The following is a 16,203-nucleotide window of genomic DNA, read 5'->3' on the forward strand; positions in this document are numbered from 1 at the left end:
CAGCTTCAGAAGAGCAAAACATCTATGAAAAATGGTGCTGGCAGGAGTTTAGCTTTGTGAAAACAGAGAGCAAGAGAGATACGAGCAAGAAATCTGCTGAGAGCGACCTGTTATTTTTTAGATTTGACAGACTGACTTCTTCATGTCCTCTCTGGGAATATCCTTTGGCACCCATCTCCGTGGCTGTTTTTCAGATTCACACTCCATACCAAGATGGTCCAGCTCCAGCACCCACAACTTTCCTGAAGCTCAGCACTGCAGGGCCCATGGCTTTCACACTGTTCCGCTTTCCATAAAAGCCCTCAGTTTATTTCTCTGACCACACATTGGTGTTTTAAGACCTTGTGGTTTATGACCAGTCAGGATTAAAGCCAGCAACGCTTCCAGCATTGCTGCTTTGTCTTCATGTGTATCTCAAAACACGGAGGGAACATCTGCCAAAGGAGCTAGAGGGTTTATATTGAGACAAGCTGGCTTGTAGGGTAATTGTGACCTACAGCAGAGAGTCTTGGAAAACATCAGGAGCAGGGTCCAAAGTAAAGCTCACTGGAGGGCTGTGCAAGAGAGACCTAATTTCACACGCAGTCCTGCAGCAGTTGAAACTTCACAGACTGGTGTGAGGCACTGTCTTCTACATGGATGGTCTTCTCTCCTACATGGGATTCTGGAGAGGAGGAGGAAGAAGTCATCACCACCTCAGTGGGTGAAGGAGAGGGACTCTTGGTGCCTCTGCACCAGGAGGTGGGAGCAGCCTGGGAAAGAGTGGCTCCATGCTGGGAGCTGAGGTGCCATCTCCCCCAGCACCCCTAGTGCTGCCAAACAGGGCCGAGGGAGGGGTCTTCCTTCTGGGTTAGCTTGTATTTCAGAATGAAATTTCCCAGCAGCAAGGGAGGAAAGGAAGGAAATCTTATTTTCCTATGAAAGGATTCCCTGCCTGTATCCTGTGTATGACATGTGACTGTGATGATAATGGGGCAGGAGGGGGAGAATCCTGTAAAGCGCATTACAGGGTGGGAGGCTCTCACTTCCTGCTTTTCCCCTCTGCCTTTGTTATCTCCAGCCTTCAGATATATCCCTGGAGCTGCTCTGAAGAGAAAGACAAGTAGAAGAAAGCACTCCAATCACACTGACACAACTCCATTCCTTCAGCAAGCTATAGAGATGTTTTTATTTTATAGTCATTTGAACAGCGGAGAGTTTGGCAATAGTGACAGCCTCAGAAGCGTGCACTCAGCATTGGGCTGTGTGTGTGTGTGTTTCCAGCTTGGCTCAGACTCGATGGCTTGGAAGACCTACCACCACGCTGCTTTTAAACAAAGCAGCAAACTGGAATACCTGTCCCACGGGCAGGATCCTGTCTTGACACCTCCAACCTGGAAGTGCAGGGCCTATGACCCAAACTGGAGGGGTTATTGCCAAGCACTGGGCTGAAAAGAGCCACTGATACCTTTTAGCCAACAGCCAGCAAAGTTCTGTCAAGCTGCCAGGGCGACCTGCACTTCTTTCCCACCATTGCTGGGAGGATTTTCTGCTTTGTTTTGCTTTGGGTTTGGTTTTTTGTTTTGTTTTAATTTAAACCTTTTCTCAGTAAAAAGTCACTGAGGTCAGACCTTCAGCTGGGCATGACTATATTGGCACAAACAGTGCTCAGCAGATTTATCTTTGCCAAGAGCCAGCAAAGACTGGACTAGTTCATCTGGATTGCCATCATATGAACAGACCAGGTCATTCCTGAATCTGCTGGAGTAAGTTGTCCTGGGGCTTGTTTTCAGTATATAGTTATTTTTATATAGCAACATACTCCCTAAGAGTATTACATTTATGTTATTTATGTAATACACACACAACTTCTAATTCTAGTAATATTGGTGACTAACTGTGCTCCGATCTTTGCTGCCTTCCTCTTGATACTGCTGCACAAATAAAGCTTTTGATGGGATTTTCTTTTTCAAAGGATCTGGCAGTGGGCCTTGCTCTCCCATTGAAATCAGTGAAACTGGCTTCTGGCTGGTGAGAAGAGGACCAAACACACCTGTAACTTGGTAATTAATTCATACATGTAATTTGACTAGTTGAGCAGCTGGTACCCTACCAAATAAGCCCAACTGCATCTCTCAATGCAAAGCAGGAATAGCTCCCTCTGCTTGTTGAGACAGGACCTTGATCCTCACAAGGCTGAACCGGAACACTGTGAGGAACATGCAACTCTCTCAAATTGCTGCCAGGGCTTATGGGGAAGCTAAACAAGAGAAGAAAGCAGGAACTGCCTATGCTGGTGTCCCAAGAGAGCTCAGCAAAATGGGAAAGGACACTCCAGAGTGACAGCCCTGGGCAGCCGAGGCAGCCGTGTGCCAGGCTGGACTGCAGCACTGGTTCTTTGCTGGGACAACTGAGCTGTCCTAATAAATTCCCTGCATAAAAAAACAGATATCTACAAATCGTGCCTTAGGAAGAGCAGTGCAGCTGCGAACAGGGCTGGATGTGGCCAAAGGAAACGCTCCGGGGCTCTGTGACCCGGCGGCGAGCCGCGGCGACTCTCTTTGCAAAGGGTGACTCTAGTGAACAGGGGCGTGAGGGTGCGCGGATGGACACGGAGGAGCACACACAGCTACAGCCCCGTCCTCCTGCTGCCCAGGGCAGGCTCTGGGCCAGCCAGGCAGGGGGAGACCCCGCCGCTACACGATCATGAACTGGCAGACGTAGGGCAGCTGCTCCCGGCACCTCTTGTCGAACCACTTGCCGTTGGCGCTCCCCGACAAAGCCGCGCAGTTTTCCAGCTTGCCGCCGTCGGGCTGGGTGGTGATTTCAGTCTCCCAGTTCTTGTATCGGATGGGGCTGCCCGTCATGTCGACCCACCTGCCCTCCGTGGCCATGTCGTTGAGGCCCAGCCAGAGCTCGGCCTCGGGGCCGATGCTCCTGCGCATGTAGTCGTAGAGGGCATCGTTCTCCTCGCCGCTCTGGGGCGCGCTCAGCGTGCCGCCCTGGGAGATGCAGCTCTCGCTGGCCTCGTGGTACGTCTTGGTCTCCGAAAACGCCAGGAAGCATTTCAGGTGAATTTTGGTGCCTTTCAGGCAGACTGAGAGGTTAACGCACCAACAGAACAAAAAGGACAGAAAGAGAATTTGGTTTAAAAATGGTGCCCAGAAAGAGGCGGCAGCAGCAAGCGCAGCAGCCAAATAACAAACCTCATTTCTTAGGCTGCACAGTGACCCTTAGCAGCACAAGGGCCCCTTTTTCTCCTATGCAGGGTGGCACACAGCCTTGGAGACGCGCCCTCCCCCTCTGCAAATCACTGGATGAAAGGATTTTTGGGGTGCCCCTGTCACCCTTCTGGGCTCTGCCACTGCTGGAGCAGAGGCACAACATGGTCCTCCTGCTCCTTCCCCTGGCCTTGTTCTTCCCCAGCCAATGCTACTCTTTCTGTGATGAATTTGTTGGAAATATGGTTTGTCATGGGCACTCCCGGGTGTTGGAGTGTTTTGGGAAAAAAGCCTGCATGCCAATTAAATCATCTTAATTATGCAAGATGAAAAAAAAGTCTTTTTTAATAAGCTTTGATCAGAAGCGTTGCGCTTGCATAGCTTGAGGTCTTCAGAGGAAATTTCTACTTGCCTCTGATTTTGGTTTTAAGGATATCAATTTATTTTGCTTTTCTTTAATCTCTAAACCTTAAGAGTGCAGGGTACTGTAGCCAAACAATACCTAATCAGAGCCACACATTAATATCCAAACCAATTACTTCTCAATGAATGTGAGCTTGGAACTAAAGCCTTGATTTTGCTTGTGTTCCTTTTCTTTTAAGGAGAAAAATCTCCTTAATTTGCATTTTCATCTCATTTCTGCTTCATGTTTTGCAAATCCTACTCCTACTGATGTCAGTGGAGTTTGCACAGAATAAGTATGGGGCACATCTGGAACATGGACATTTTGGAACTGTCTTCTGTGTATGTTTAATGAAGCAGGACTGCCCTGCAGTGCAGTGCCCTGAGCACAGTGTGTATAAGAGACCAGGTTGCCATTTCGCTGGGGGTCTGACAAAAGATTAAGCTGGATTTGGTTAAAGCACAGAGTAATCCAAATCCTATCCCTCTACCTCATAAAGGAAAATGAACATCTGGCTTAGCATCATAGGAATATCCAGATGGGAGGCACACAAAGAGGGAGGCCCCACACTGCACAGCTCCTGTTGACTGCCCAAGGAGGAATTTCAGAGACCCACACTCTGCTTTGATCCCCCAGCCCCTCTTCCCATGGTGGGCTTGTTGCTGTGGGGTGCTCAGGCATCAAGCACTCACCATGTCTCTCATCAAGACATGTGGAGCAATTGCAGCCACTTTATGAGCAGCTCCTCTCTCCAAGTAAAAGTCATGCCTTGTTCAGCAAGCCCTTTACCTGTCTGGAGCGCTTGCTTCTCCTTCAGTAGAGCAACCTCCTGAGAGATGTTGTCAATCATAGCCTTCAGGTCTTCAATCATTTTGAGGCTCACACCATCTGTTGGAGAAATCAAAGAAAGAGCACAAATATTGGTTGTATCCCAGGGGAAGCAACCAAATCTGTTCCTATCATCAAAACTCCATGTTTCTTTGCCCTCAGAGGAGAATAAACAAAAGGAATCCACAAAGCCAGCACCTGTGTCCCCTTGCACATCCATCAGAGTGGGTGTTTGCTTGCCAGCCTGGTTCCACTATCAATTACAACCTTGTTTTCCTGGTTCAGGTTCTGGGACTGTGGACCCCATGTGTCTTCCAGCTGCAGGGGTCACCCTTTGGGTTGGCAGTGCTGGGGAAGAGGTGACATGCACGAGCACTGACACGTGCAGGCTTGTCTCTGGCACCCCTGTGCAGAGCAGTCATCAGGGCTGGTGCTGCACTGGGGTCGAGCTCCCAAAATGCAGGAGGACACCCCTGCCTGAACAGAAGTCCTGACACACACAAATGCTTTGTGGGCAACTTGAAGCTAATAATGAACAGGATTTATTTTTTTCAGATTCCTCTAAAACATGCTCTCTCTGCCTCTATTCACAGCACACAATCCTGGCTTCCCTTAAACACCCTGACACATGATGTTCTCTGTGGGCACTCCTGGCTGCACCCACCTCCTGTCTCCTGTCATTGATAGGTTGGTAGGAAAGCCCTTTGCTCACCAGGCTGATGCTCAGCAGGAAGGGGCTGGAAGGGCTGCAGATCCTACCTCTACTAGGTCTGCCCCTGCCCCACCAGGCACCAGCCTCTGCCCACCAACCACACCATCCTTTGGACCACCACAGCTGCCTCTGCCCCATCTCTACCTTCATCACCCCCAGTGCAAGTACCCAAACAGCATCCGGAGCTGCTCTCCTGCTGTGAGCAGACACCTCTTCGGCTGGAGAGCCGGCTCTTAAAGCCTACATCTTGCTAGGTGCTGCTTCTACAACAGCTCCAACCAGTTATTAAATCAGAACTTGGATTTCTCCTAGACAGGAGCAAAGGGACCATTTACACCTTGAAGGTGGTGGGAGAAGCTCTTGTACGCATCTAGTAGTTCTCATGTTGAAAGGATCTAGTAGTTCTCCCGGGCTGAAAGGAAAGGGGACAGTTTGCCACGAATGCAGTAGGAGGGGCTTCCTTGAGGGCCAAGGAGCTGAGACACCAAGGCAGGCAAGCAGGGAAGCAGCCTGGGCGCAGGTGAAAACCACCAACCCAAGATTACATGGTGCCACGAACATGAAAACCAGACACATCAGGAGGATGAGCATTACTCATTGCTCAATTAACTTTACTTTACTCATTGCTCAATTAACTTTAATGGATTCACTTAACACTGAGGCACTAGATATTATTTTGCTGCCTTTGATGAAAACACTTTGTGGGAAAAGGCTAATTAATCATGGGGTTTTTTCCCATGCAAGCCTGTCTTGCAGCAGAACAAATGTTCTAAGTAACATCCAAAGGCTATGGCAGGACACTGCTAATGAGTCTTGGTGGGGCAACTGCTTATGGTGTTCCAGCTGGGTTTGCTGGTGGGCTCCCACCTCGAGGGTCTCCACCATGAGGGCTAAGAGCCCTGTCCCTTTTTGGCACCTCATCTCCAAACCCTGGGCCACAAGATGCTCCTGCAGCACTGCATTCGCTGGGATACCTCACAGAGAAAACCAGGATTGGTTGACTCACCCTTCAGCTATAAAGTGAGGACCATGGCTACATCAACAGACATTGGTGTCTATTTTACTGCCATGGGCTCTTGTCTCAGTGCTGTCATTTCCTCAAGGCTCACCTCCTGAAGCCTGGGATCAAGCCTGTTTACAGTCTGGGCTTTCTGTGATGGAAGCTGGCATACCGATGATCCCGTGGGAGCTGGAGTGGGTCCCTGTGCAGGACCGTGAGCAGCAGGATTAAGTGTGGGCAGAGGCAAGATCAAAAGGAGACTCACAGAACTGTGGGTCAAAATAGTCTGTTGGCTTGAAACCCTGGCCAGGAATGTATTTAAAGCTACAAATGGGAACTCTCACCCATTCTAATTACATGCCGAATAACAAACAAATCCCTCTGTACTTAATTTTAATGTCTTAACTATTCCTGTATGAAATTTGGATATACATATACATGTTTCTTAGCTTTGCCTGCAGATCCAAACAGCTTTTTATCCCCCAGAAGAATGAGCATTGCTCTGGGTCACAATGTGTGTCATAAAAGCTCTCTGGTCACCAGTATTTCTTCTGACACCAGGCATTTCTTCAAAGGTACAAAGTGGAACAGTCAGGTCCCATATTGCAGTCTGTCCCTGGATCAAAGGAGGTGACTGAACACACCCACACTGGATTTACAGCTGTCTAAATGTTCAGAGGCATTTTCAGGGAAGAGCACCCAGACAAGAATACACTGAAATTTTGGGCAGTAGGTGGCGAGAAGCCCAAATTACTCCCTACCCACTGGATTGAGCATCCAGACTCTGACTTGTGTCTCCAGTTATCTCAGAAATACATGTGAGAGCTATGCAAAGGTGCTCCCTTCCATGATGCCAGCGCCCCACTACACCTGTGACCAAGAGGAGCCCCGCAGGGCTGATGCCTGCACCCTCAAGCCATGGGGTGTCAGCACGGCCCAGGCAGGGAAGCCAGTGCCTGCCTCCCCTGGGCACTCTTCTGGATGAGACCCCCAGAGCTGCCAGACAAGGGCAAACCCCATCTGTATCCCAAGACAGGCTCAGGGAGAGTTTGCTGAGCTACTGCATTTGGAACAATAACTGGGAAGTACTTTGAGGGGGAAAAACACAACAGCAGGCAAAGCGAGTGTGCTGTCTCAGCATTTTCTAAATACTGTGGTTTGGCTTTTTTATGTTGAAATAGCATCATTTTTCATCCTGAAGCAGATCCAAATGTAAGCAATAATTAAAAAAAAAGAAAAAAAGAGAAATTAAAAAAAAAAACCCAACAACATAAAAAGCTTGGCTTAAACCAGTGCTTTCTTTTCTAACATTTGTGGTTTGGCTGCATAGATTAAAAAAAATAAATCCAGCTAAACACACCAACCCTCCAGTGGCCTTGCTCTTCCTGACCCTCCCAGGCAAAGTGCAGGGCTGGAACCAGGACAGGGGCATTGGATGCCTGGATGAGGGTGAGATGGGGCCATGTTGCCATTGTTCAGAGCAGAAGTGGCTGAGCCCGGGCCCCTGTGGTGGCTGGGCAGGCAGGCTTAGATGTAGAGGCAAAGAGGAGCTTCACAGGGGATTTTTAATGCTGTTCTCCCTCTTTTCCTACTCTCAGGCATTGGTAAAAATCTGAAAAATATTAACCAAGAAATACTGGAAGTTTCCAGAGGCAGCTGATCCCCTATGGGGCTGGATGGGACTGATCAAAAAATGCCAAGCTGCTGGGTTTTTCCCTTTCCTCCACAGAAAATATGACCTCTGCTTTGAAAAGAAATTGACTAAAACCTGCCACCAGGTAGTCCAGATGACTTGATTTTCAGGACACCCCCCTCAAAAGTTTTTAAATCAGAGCCAAATTTTCCTGTCAAAAAGGAGATTTTTCTCCCACCTTCTTGTCACTAATCAGTTACAAACAGCAATTGCAATGACACCTAGAGACAAACAGGATTTCTTTAAGAAATGTCTCTCTCCTGGTATCTCCAGTTAGTGCAGTGCATGCATGTGCCCTATGTGAGCCCAAGGGGGAATTTTTTGCTCTTGAAAACAGTCAGACTGTTTTCTCTGTTATTCCACGTCCTGCAAAATAAGATGTGGAATAAGCAGCTAAGTTTGTGAATTCATAGAAAGATCTCATGGGAGAAAAGGCAGAAATTTCTCAAGGATGGAATCTGACGAGAATAGCCACTGGGTGAGTGTAGTCAGCAGCCTGGCCAAGTGAATTCCAGGGATGCTTCTCACTTGCTCCCCACTTCTTTCCAAGTAGGAGAGTGCCTGCCAGGAGCGGTCCAAGCCCAGGCGGCTGCGGTGGGACACACCAGGCGGGCAGGCACGCTCACAGGCTGCTTCCTCACCTCCCCTGCCCTCTCCTCTACTTAACGTGCACTGAGTCAAGGATGGGACAGGAGGAAAACAGAAGAGAAGGACAAACAAACACCCTAGAGAATAGAAAACCCAGGCACCTTTGACTGTGCACTGCTGTCTGGCAAGCCTGAGCAGTCAGAGCTTGTGCCCGGTGTGAAATACACCCGAGGCCAGCGGTTTTAAATGAAGAATCCTGTTGAGGCTTGGATATTTTCTGCCTGCTCTCATCTCCAAAATTGTCTGTCATCTGCCACTTACTTGTTTCTGAAAAATGAATGAGAAAGGTTGAGGGGGCTATAGAAAGGAAGAGTTTATTAGAGGAAAAGCTTGGGATGAACCTTAGAGGGAACACGGAAAACGTGTTCCCTCTGAAATTCAGACTAAGCTGCCCCAACAAATTTATTCAAGGTAGGAACCCACCAGAACCGTTTCGTTACCCTCACTATTCTACAGAAGAGCTGCACAATTATTCCCACGGAGGAAGGGGAGAGAAAGACACTTTATGAGGTTTTTAGATGTTTTTTAATCAAGTTTCACTAAAGAACTGTTAGATGCCTAGGCGAGTGAGCTGACTGCAACCCCCCAAGCCCTGCAAGTCTTCCTCGCAGGGAAGCTGCCGCTGCCCCTTACCTTTCTTGGAAGCCGCCGGTTTCTGCCGGGCTTTGCCGTTCTGCTGGCCGGAGACCTGGGCGAGGGAGAGGAGGCAGAGGAGGAGGCAGGCTGCCCGGAGCGCCATGCCGCTGCCGTGGGAGCGGAGCTGCAGCGGCTCTGCCCTCGGCCCGCCGCCGGGACAGCGGCTGGAGGCAGGAATGGCTGTCCCGGAGAGCCTCCCGCTGAGCCCGGGCCAGCGCAGCCTCCCGGCCCCGCGGCGGCTCGGGCGGCTCCGGCCAAGGCTGAACACCTCCCAGAGGGGCTGCAGTTCTTAGCAGCCGCTTGTTTTTGTTAAAAAGAAAAGAAAACAAAAACTAAAAAAAAAAAAAAAAAAAAGGGGGGGGGAATGAATGTACCGACAGTCTGCTAAGCTAAACATGATGAAAGGCTGGGAGTACAGCTGGAAGGATTTCCTGTGGCTTTTAGCACAACGCCACGAGTTTGATCTCGTGTGTCAGCGATGGCAACAGCAAGGCGAGGTGTGAACCAGCGCCTGGGCGGCCGAGGGAGCAGAGAGGGCCCGCCTGTCCCCGCCGCTCCGCAGGGATGCCCGAAGGGATGTGCCGGCACCAACAGCGGCAGAGGGAGCAGCTGGGGGCACTGAGCACCCCGGTCCCTTGCTCAGAGGGTAGGGTGGCTCTTAACCCTCTAAAAAGCAGTCCCACTGTGGCTTTGGTAGGGTCATCCTGCTGTCAGTGCTTGTCCATGGGATCTCCAGTGGGCCTTGGGACCAGGGGCACATGTTCCTCAAAAAGGAGGTCCCTTCTCCCCAAGGCCCCTCTGCAGATTCCCAGCCTGACTTCTCGGATCAGCTGGGCTGTGCAGGGCAGCTCTGCAGCCCAAACCAAGACCACTGCCTGTTTTTTTGGGTGATGTGGTTGTTCAGCAGCTGCAGCTCAAGCAGGTAAGCCCTGCCCACAGGAGGAACAGCAGCGGTTTGAACGAGTGGAGGGAATTCATGTAGAGGGAGGAAAGGTGGGCATTTTGGAGAACAAAGTGCTCCAGACATCAGCCATTAACCTTGAAACTTTTCTGATAATTTAAGGCAAGATGCCACCCAGCACAATGTGAACCCCTAGAGTTGTAGGAGTATAAAAGGTCTGAGATAAACAGGGATGTGACTGGAAAAGGGCTGCCAATGAGTTAGTCTGGCCACCACTGTGTTACCCTGCCTCACTTATGCTCAATAAGGAAAATCCTGCCCTGATGTCCCACCTGAACAGTCCAAGCTTTTGAAGCATAGGAGGAACAGTTTGATTTTCACTGCTCTTTATCATGTGCACCAACCCTCACTCAAATTTAAACTGGAAAATACATATTTTGGGGATTTATTGTTCTCCTGCCTGGACTATCCCACAGTGAGATGGACGGAGCCCAAGAGATGCCAGACACCTACATACACACGCATGTTTCCTTTCCTTGAAACTCAAAAGTACTTTTGGTAGGTAACTCAGCACCTCCCAGTTTTCCTTGGCTACAGACACGCTTGCCTGCCTTTGCTTTGATTCATGTGCTGCCAAGCTGGAGAAAAACCCAAAATGCTCCCTTTACTGCTGCCCATGAAACAGATTGCTGTGGTGTGGAGTCTGACAGCAACTCCTAACCTCAGATTTCCAGTCTGGGACCAACTAGAGTGTTGCCCATCTGAAACAAGAAGGGCAGGGTGACTTTCCATTAGTTCCCTGAAGAACAGGTCTGCACCAAGGAGACCCCTCCCTGCACCATCCAGCAGGTCCTGTGCTGGATGCCACCAGTTTTTCTTGAAAAATGAGAAAAATGAAAACAAGTAGACTCAAAACACTTGTCTCCAGCTGTTACACTATGCACAGGGGGCTTTGCCCCAATTCTGTCCTGTGTAGACTGAAAATAAAAATCCTTGACATGACAAAAGCTCATAAACCCTGGCCCATCCAGCTAATGGGAACAAGCTGAAGTGTTACTGCATTGGATCCAGCATGAGGATGCTTCAGGGAACAGCCATCCCCTGCCCAAGCTCCTGCTTGAAGCCAGAGGTTCTAGTTAAATAATGGGGCTCTCAATGGTCCTTTGTTTTTGAGATCCCAATGATTCACACTTCATATGTAAGGGAGGTGTGGGAAGGGAGTAGAGGTAATCCTTTTTATTAGATGAACTAACAGAACTGGAAGTCATCAGCAAATACTAAAGTTATGCCAAAAAACCAAGGTTTTGTCCATAATTTTTAACATCTGTGCAATTATGGATTTTACTTCCCAGTAAAGGCACTTCACTCCCTGGTTTCAAGCCCGGACTCCTGGTTAGAGAGAGAGCAGCTCCTGTTAATTGCAAGGTAACTGGTTTGAGATGAAAAAAAGAGGGCAGAAGAACCTATGCTTGTGGAAACCATTCCAGGGCAGCAGGGAAGCAGACAGAAAAGTTTACGTGGCTTTGGGAAACCCAGCAAGTAGGCTGGGATGCTGAATTTGGAAGGCTTTCAGTTAGCAAAACAGTAGTTGGAATAAACCCATGAAAGGAAGCTGGATGCTCCTGGCAGCAATGCAGACCTGTGATTTCGTGCCCAGCTAGGCAAGGAAATGGGCAGCGAGATCAGAGGCTATTTTGCTTTGGCTCCTAGGAAAAGAGCAGGTATGGCCAAGCCAAGAAATGAGGCAGCGCCGCCGCACAATGGCTGGAAAGCGCAGGGGTGGACGGGATAACAGTATTCACACGGTCATTATCAAGATCAGCAATTACCAGAGCTGGCCTTTCAGGGCTAAGTCACCAGTTCAAAGGCAGGCCACCCCAGTGCTGAATGGTTCCAGCTCTTTGCCTGAAGCTCCTCCTCCTCTGGGAAGGCTCCTGCCTCCCCCACCAGCACTGACAGCAGGAGTGCAAAGGGGAGCCCCAAAAGCATCTTTCTTTTCGGGGCCCTGCAGCTCGGGGGGGCCTGATGCGTGGCTGGGGCAGCACACTGGGATTCACACCTCTGCTCCCTTGAGATTAGCTCAGTGCATTAGAGCCTGGTGCTAAAAATGCCAGGGCTCTCAGTCCCTGTACAGGCCATTCACTTAAGAGCCAGATTTGATGATCCTTGTGGGTCCTTTCCAGCTTGGAATATTCTGCGAGTCGGTGACATCCACTCTGCAAGGGTAGGATCCGTGTGTCAGTGGCACCACAGAACTGTCAAAGAGGAACAGGAGAGAAACAGCAGTGGAAAGTAACAAACACTCTGTGAGGAAGTGGGGCTAGCACAAGAAAATCTCCGATATTCATTAGCCGCTGCCTGAACTCGTGCTGGCATAGTTCCTGATTTCCACCAGCATAAACATGGGAACAGGTTAAAATGGAGAGAGCCAAATCTATGGATCATTGTTTGGAGACCAATTGAGAAGAAATGCAATAACAGTTCAGGAAAGGGTGGTTTTCGGACAATGATGGGGAATACCAAGGATTTTGTCAAAATTTTATCCCCAGCATCACCTTTAGGAAACTGGCTCTGAGCCTAAGGAGGGAACTTTCCCATCATATCTCATGTCAAGCATGGCTCACATCCCTACCCCACGTACACCAAGGGCTACAGGACAGAAGGATCCATTCTACAGGAGACCCTTGGGCTTTAAACCAGATGCAAATGTGGAGGACTACTTCAATTGAAGTAGTATCAGCTGTTTAAAATCCTTCTGCTTGCAAAGGAGCTGCACCAAAGGACTCACACTCCCTTTTGTTTGGAGACTGTACCTCCTGTAGGCTAGAGGTAATCTGCCTGTCTTCACTGCTTTTGTTTGCCCATCAGCCAGATCCCAAACAGCCAAAGGAAAACTGTAGTGAAGTGTCTAAATTTAACACCAAAACTCTGGAGGAATTCCTAACTCTCAAGGTCGACTGCCTGTCACAGGATCAGTTCAAGTGAGGTCAGCACTGAACTTGATCGTCAGTATTTTTGGACTAGCAAGTAGACAGCAGGTCTGTCAGCTTAGACTCTTTATTTCATGTTGTTCTCACTCTTGATCATTAGATTGCTGTGGATGTTGAATTGTGGATTATGAGAGAATTTCAACTTCTTTGATTTTTTTGAATTTAGACAAAAATTTGCATGATCAGACAGCAGAAAGAAAGCAATCCATAGTCTTGAAAAGCCTCATTATGTTAGAGGTTAAAGTTGGTCTTTTGCTGGAGGGAAGAAAGAGAGGTGGGACTTAAATCATCACTTTTCAACCCATAGGTTTCCAGCTATGGAAACAGCCAAACTTACCATCTGCCAAAAGAGAGAGAGAAGGGGCAGTGAGAGAGCTCCTCTGGAAGGGAGGGGTCCCTGCCACAGCCAGCTGGGTGGAGGAAATCAGAAAGGGCCTGAGAATAATTCTTAGCTCTCTGAAGGTACAAGCTAAGGGACTGCAGCAACTATGATGATCTCTGTCTAAATAAAGGAAAACAATCTCATCAACAAGTGGTGTGACATGAAAACTCAGCCACGCCTGTGCTGCTCACCTTACCCAGATCTTGAGATCAGGATAGCAACAGAGATATTCACAGAGCTCGAGAGATAACCACAGCTTTATTAAAAAGTGTTCCAGTCAATGAAATGGAGGTTTAAACCATCACCAGGGAGTCATTAGCAGCATGTTTGAGATTCTAATGATGTTTTGCAGCAGCAGCAAAGACATCTTTGTTCCTGGATAGCTAGAAATAGCAGCTCCAAGAAGATAGCTATAAGTGCAGATCCAAGGAAAAGACGGAAAAAGGAAAAGAACAAAGGAAAAGGAGCCTCTGTGAGGCACAGCTATCAGGAGCAGCCACATTTTGCCTTAGAAGGAAAAGCTGCCTTGCATGGGCAGGGAGTACAATGGGGCAGGAGTGCACTAGGAAACAAAAGGCTGGGGAGCAGTGAGAAATCACAGAGAGGCGGATGGCTGAAGAGATTCAGTACCTATCGCAGAGCTGCTCTTGCATTTTTCTCCAGCGTGTTAAAGCAACGGGGAGAACAAGGCTCTGGGGTCAGGACTGGAGCATTCAGTCTCAGCAGTCACAGCTTTGCTTCTCCCACTCTGGGAGCCACTGCCCACTGACCACAGGCAAAGTAAACCAGTGCCACAGCAGGGCTGGGAGAACACCCTGCTGCTGAGGAGGACAGTGGCATCTGCTGCAGTTCAGAAGAAAAGCTGGAGGCAGTCCTAGCAGAAGTGGGTAAGCCTCAGGTAACTGCTGTTTACAAAGCAAATGTAGAAACACCCTATTGTCTGTCAAATCAAGGTGCAAAATCCCTTGAAGACAGACTTGCACACTCCAGTCTCACAGGAGCTGTGAGCAAGCTCTGGCTCACACCAATTTGTCTTTACATCAGGCTGTGCTGAAGGAAAGCTTCATTTATAGCCTGACTGCAGGTGGCACATCCATGCTCCTCCCCACTGCCTCCACAGGGCAGAATGAGCTCCCCTCTTCTCCCCAAACTGCACAATTACAGCGTTGAACTGTAGCTGTAAAACATGAGCTGACAGGATTCCTGGGCTTGGTAAATCTGCCAGGTCCACTGACCTACAGCCTAGCCCTCTTCTGCTTCGAGGGGAATGCTGTGCCTGTGAAACAGGTAAATTGCAGGTGTGTGCTTTCTAGGCAACGTGAGTAGAAGCCTAGCAGGAGTTTCTAGACTCCTCATCTCTAGTACACAGCTTTCAGCCTCTCGACACTCCCAGCAGAAGCAATTAATTTCTGGGACAAACAGAGAGCTATCCCACTCCGCAGATGTTTCCTCTTAGTTCTACTGGACTCAAGTCAATGAAAACGTGGCAGTATCTGCACAGCAACACATGGAACTTTCCACCAGCTCGGCTGGGAACAGGAGCATTCTGAGTTGAAATCTCTATTAAAATTCTGCTATTTTTGTTTGGAAGAGAAGGGAGGGGTTAAAGGGAGCTAAGAAAATAGAAATTAGCCCTTAGCATGCCTGAGAACCACAGTCTCACAGATTTCTTGGCAGATACTGTATCATCTGGGAGAGCTGTAGGACCTTTTACCCCCTCAGAGCTTTGTTTACCCATTTGGGACACGAGCTGGTAGCAGCAGACCTCCAGGGGCAGCTGAGACCAACTAGCAGCTCTGTAATACTTTTGGCTGGGCTCATTATTTATATCTCAGTGTTCAAAGCAGACCCCATCTGAACTGGGGTCACTCTCCACACCACTGTTTTTCCATGCCAACGGATGGGAAGCAGTGACACAGAAGGAACTGGACCCCTTGGGATGCCCAATTCACTCTGCTTGCATACCCAGCTACAGAAGACCGGGGGAGGACACACACGAGTAGGGGAGGCACTGCAGACACTGGCACCAGGTTAATTTACAGTGTTGCTCTGAGGAAGAGCTTGGCACCAAGTCTCTCTCTTGAGCACACAGCCTGGATCTGAGAGGGCTAAATATTGGCTATCCTTATTAAGAGTTGGGGAGGGAGTGCACATGTACTCCCCTCTACAGAGGCGTCAGTTCGCACACTTGAAACACAGTGATGTTTCTTTTCCCACCACCACCTCCAGTTCTCATAAAAATATATTTAAAATTAAGAGGATCTGGAGAGGGGACAAGAAGCATCTTTAAGTGATGTAACTTGCAAAATGCTTGGACATCCTTCAGCTGGAAATCTGTGTAGAAATACCCTATTCATATTACAAAATTCACCCCGAGTGCAACTCGGGGCAGCTTTTTGGTCTCCAACCACAAATCTGCAATAAAACATTCAGAGAATGGCTGAGGTTCAAGACTTGCAGTCTCATTTACATTAACCATTTTCTGAAACATTAAATAATAAATGATCAAAAAACTGCCTGTGATAAGTGTAAGGTACTTTATTTTTTTCTTCCTTCAGTTTTCTTTCTTTCTATGTTTTTCCAAGCAGCTTTGCATGGCAATGAGTGGATCACAGCTACTGTAAAGCTGATGTCAGGTTAGTGTTTGCCTCACACAAAATAACTGCTGAAGTGATAAAAGACAATATGTGCACTCATTGTCACTTCTTGGCTCTACTACTGTGTAGCAACATTATAACCCACCTAAACCATTACTTCACCTAAACCATTACTGAAAAAAAATCCCAACCCTTCTAAATATGAACCTTGGC

At 48.6% G+C, this 16,203-nt stretch overlaps 1 protein-coding gene across 1 annotated transcript; it reads right to left on the reverse strand.

The window, feature by feature from the left end:
• Nucleotides 1–1,761: 1,761 nt before the first annotated feature.
• CLEC3B (C-type lectin domain family 3 member B) lies at nucleotides 1,762–9,417 on the reverse strand. Its single transcript, XM_084216575.1, has 3 exons — nucleotides 9,118–9,417; nucleotides 4,393–4,491; nucleotides 1,762–3,076 (listed from the first exon to the last, which is right to left on the reverse strand). The coding sequence occupies exons 1-3, from the start codon at nucleotides 9,221–9,223 to the stop codon at nucleotides 2,676–2,678; spliced, it is 606 nt and encodes a 201-aa protein (XP_084072701.1). The 5' UTR covers nucleotides 9,224–9,417; the 3' UTR covers nucleotides 1,762–2,675.
• Between the last annotated feature and the right edge of the window lie 6,786 nt (nucleotides 9,418–16,203).

Source organism: Fringilla coelebs (assembly GCF_963513975.1).
Source record: "Fringilla coelebs genome assembly, chromosome: 1".
In the NCBI taxonomy this organism is placed as follows: Eukaryota; Metazoa; Chordata; class Aves; order Passeriformes; family Fringillidae; genus Fringilla; species Fringilla coelebs.

Coding starts and splice junctions, on each gene's coding strand:
- CLEC3B (XM_084216575.1), bottom strand. CDS start 9,223: ATGGCGCTCCGGGCAGCCTGCCTCCTCCTCTGCCTCCTCTCCCTCGCC. Junction 4,492..9,117: donor ACCGGCGGCTTCCAAGAAAG/GTAAGGGGCAGC, acceptor TTTCTCCAACAG/ATGGTGTGAGCCTCAAAATG. Junction 3,077..4,392: donor GAAGCAAGCGCTCCAGACAG/GTAAAGGGCTTG, acceptor TTAACCTCTCAG/TCTGCCTGAAAGGCACCAAA.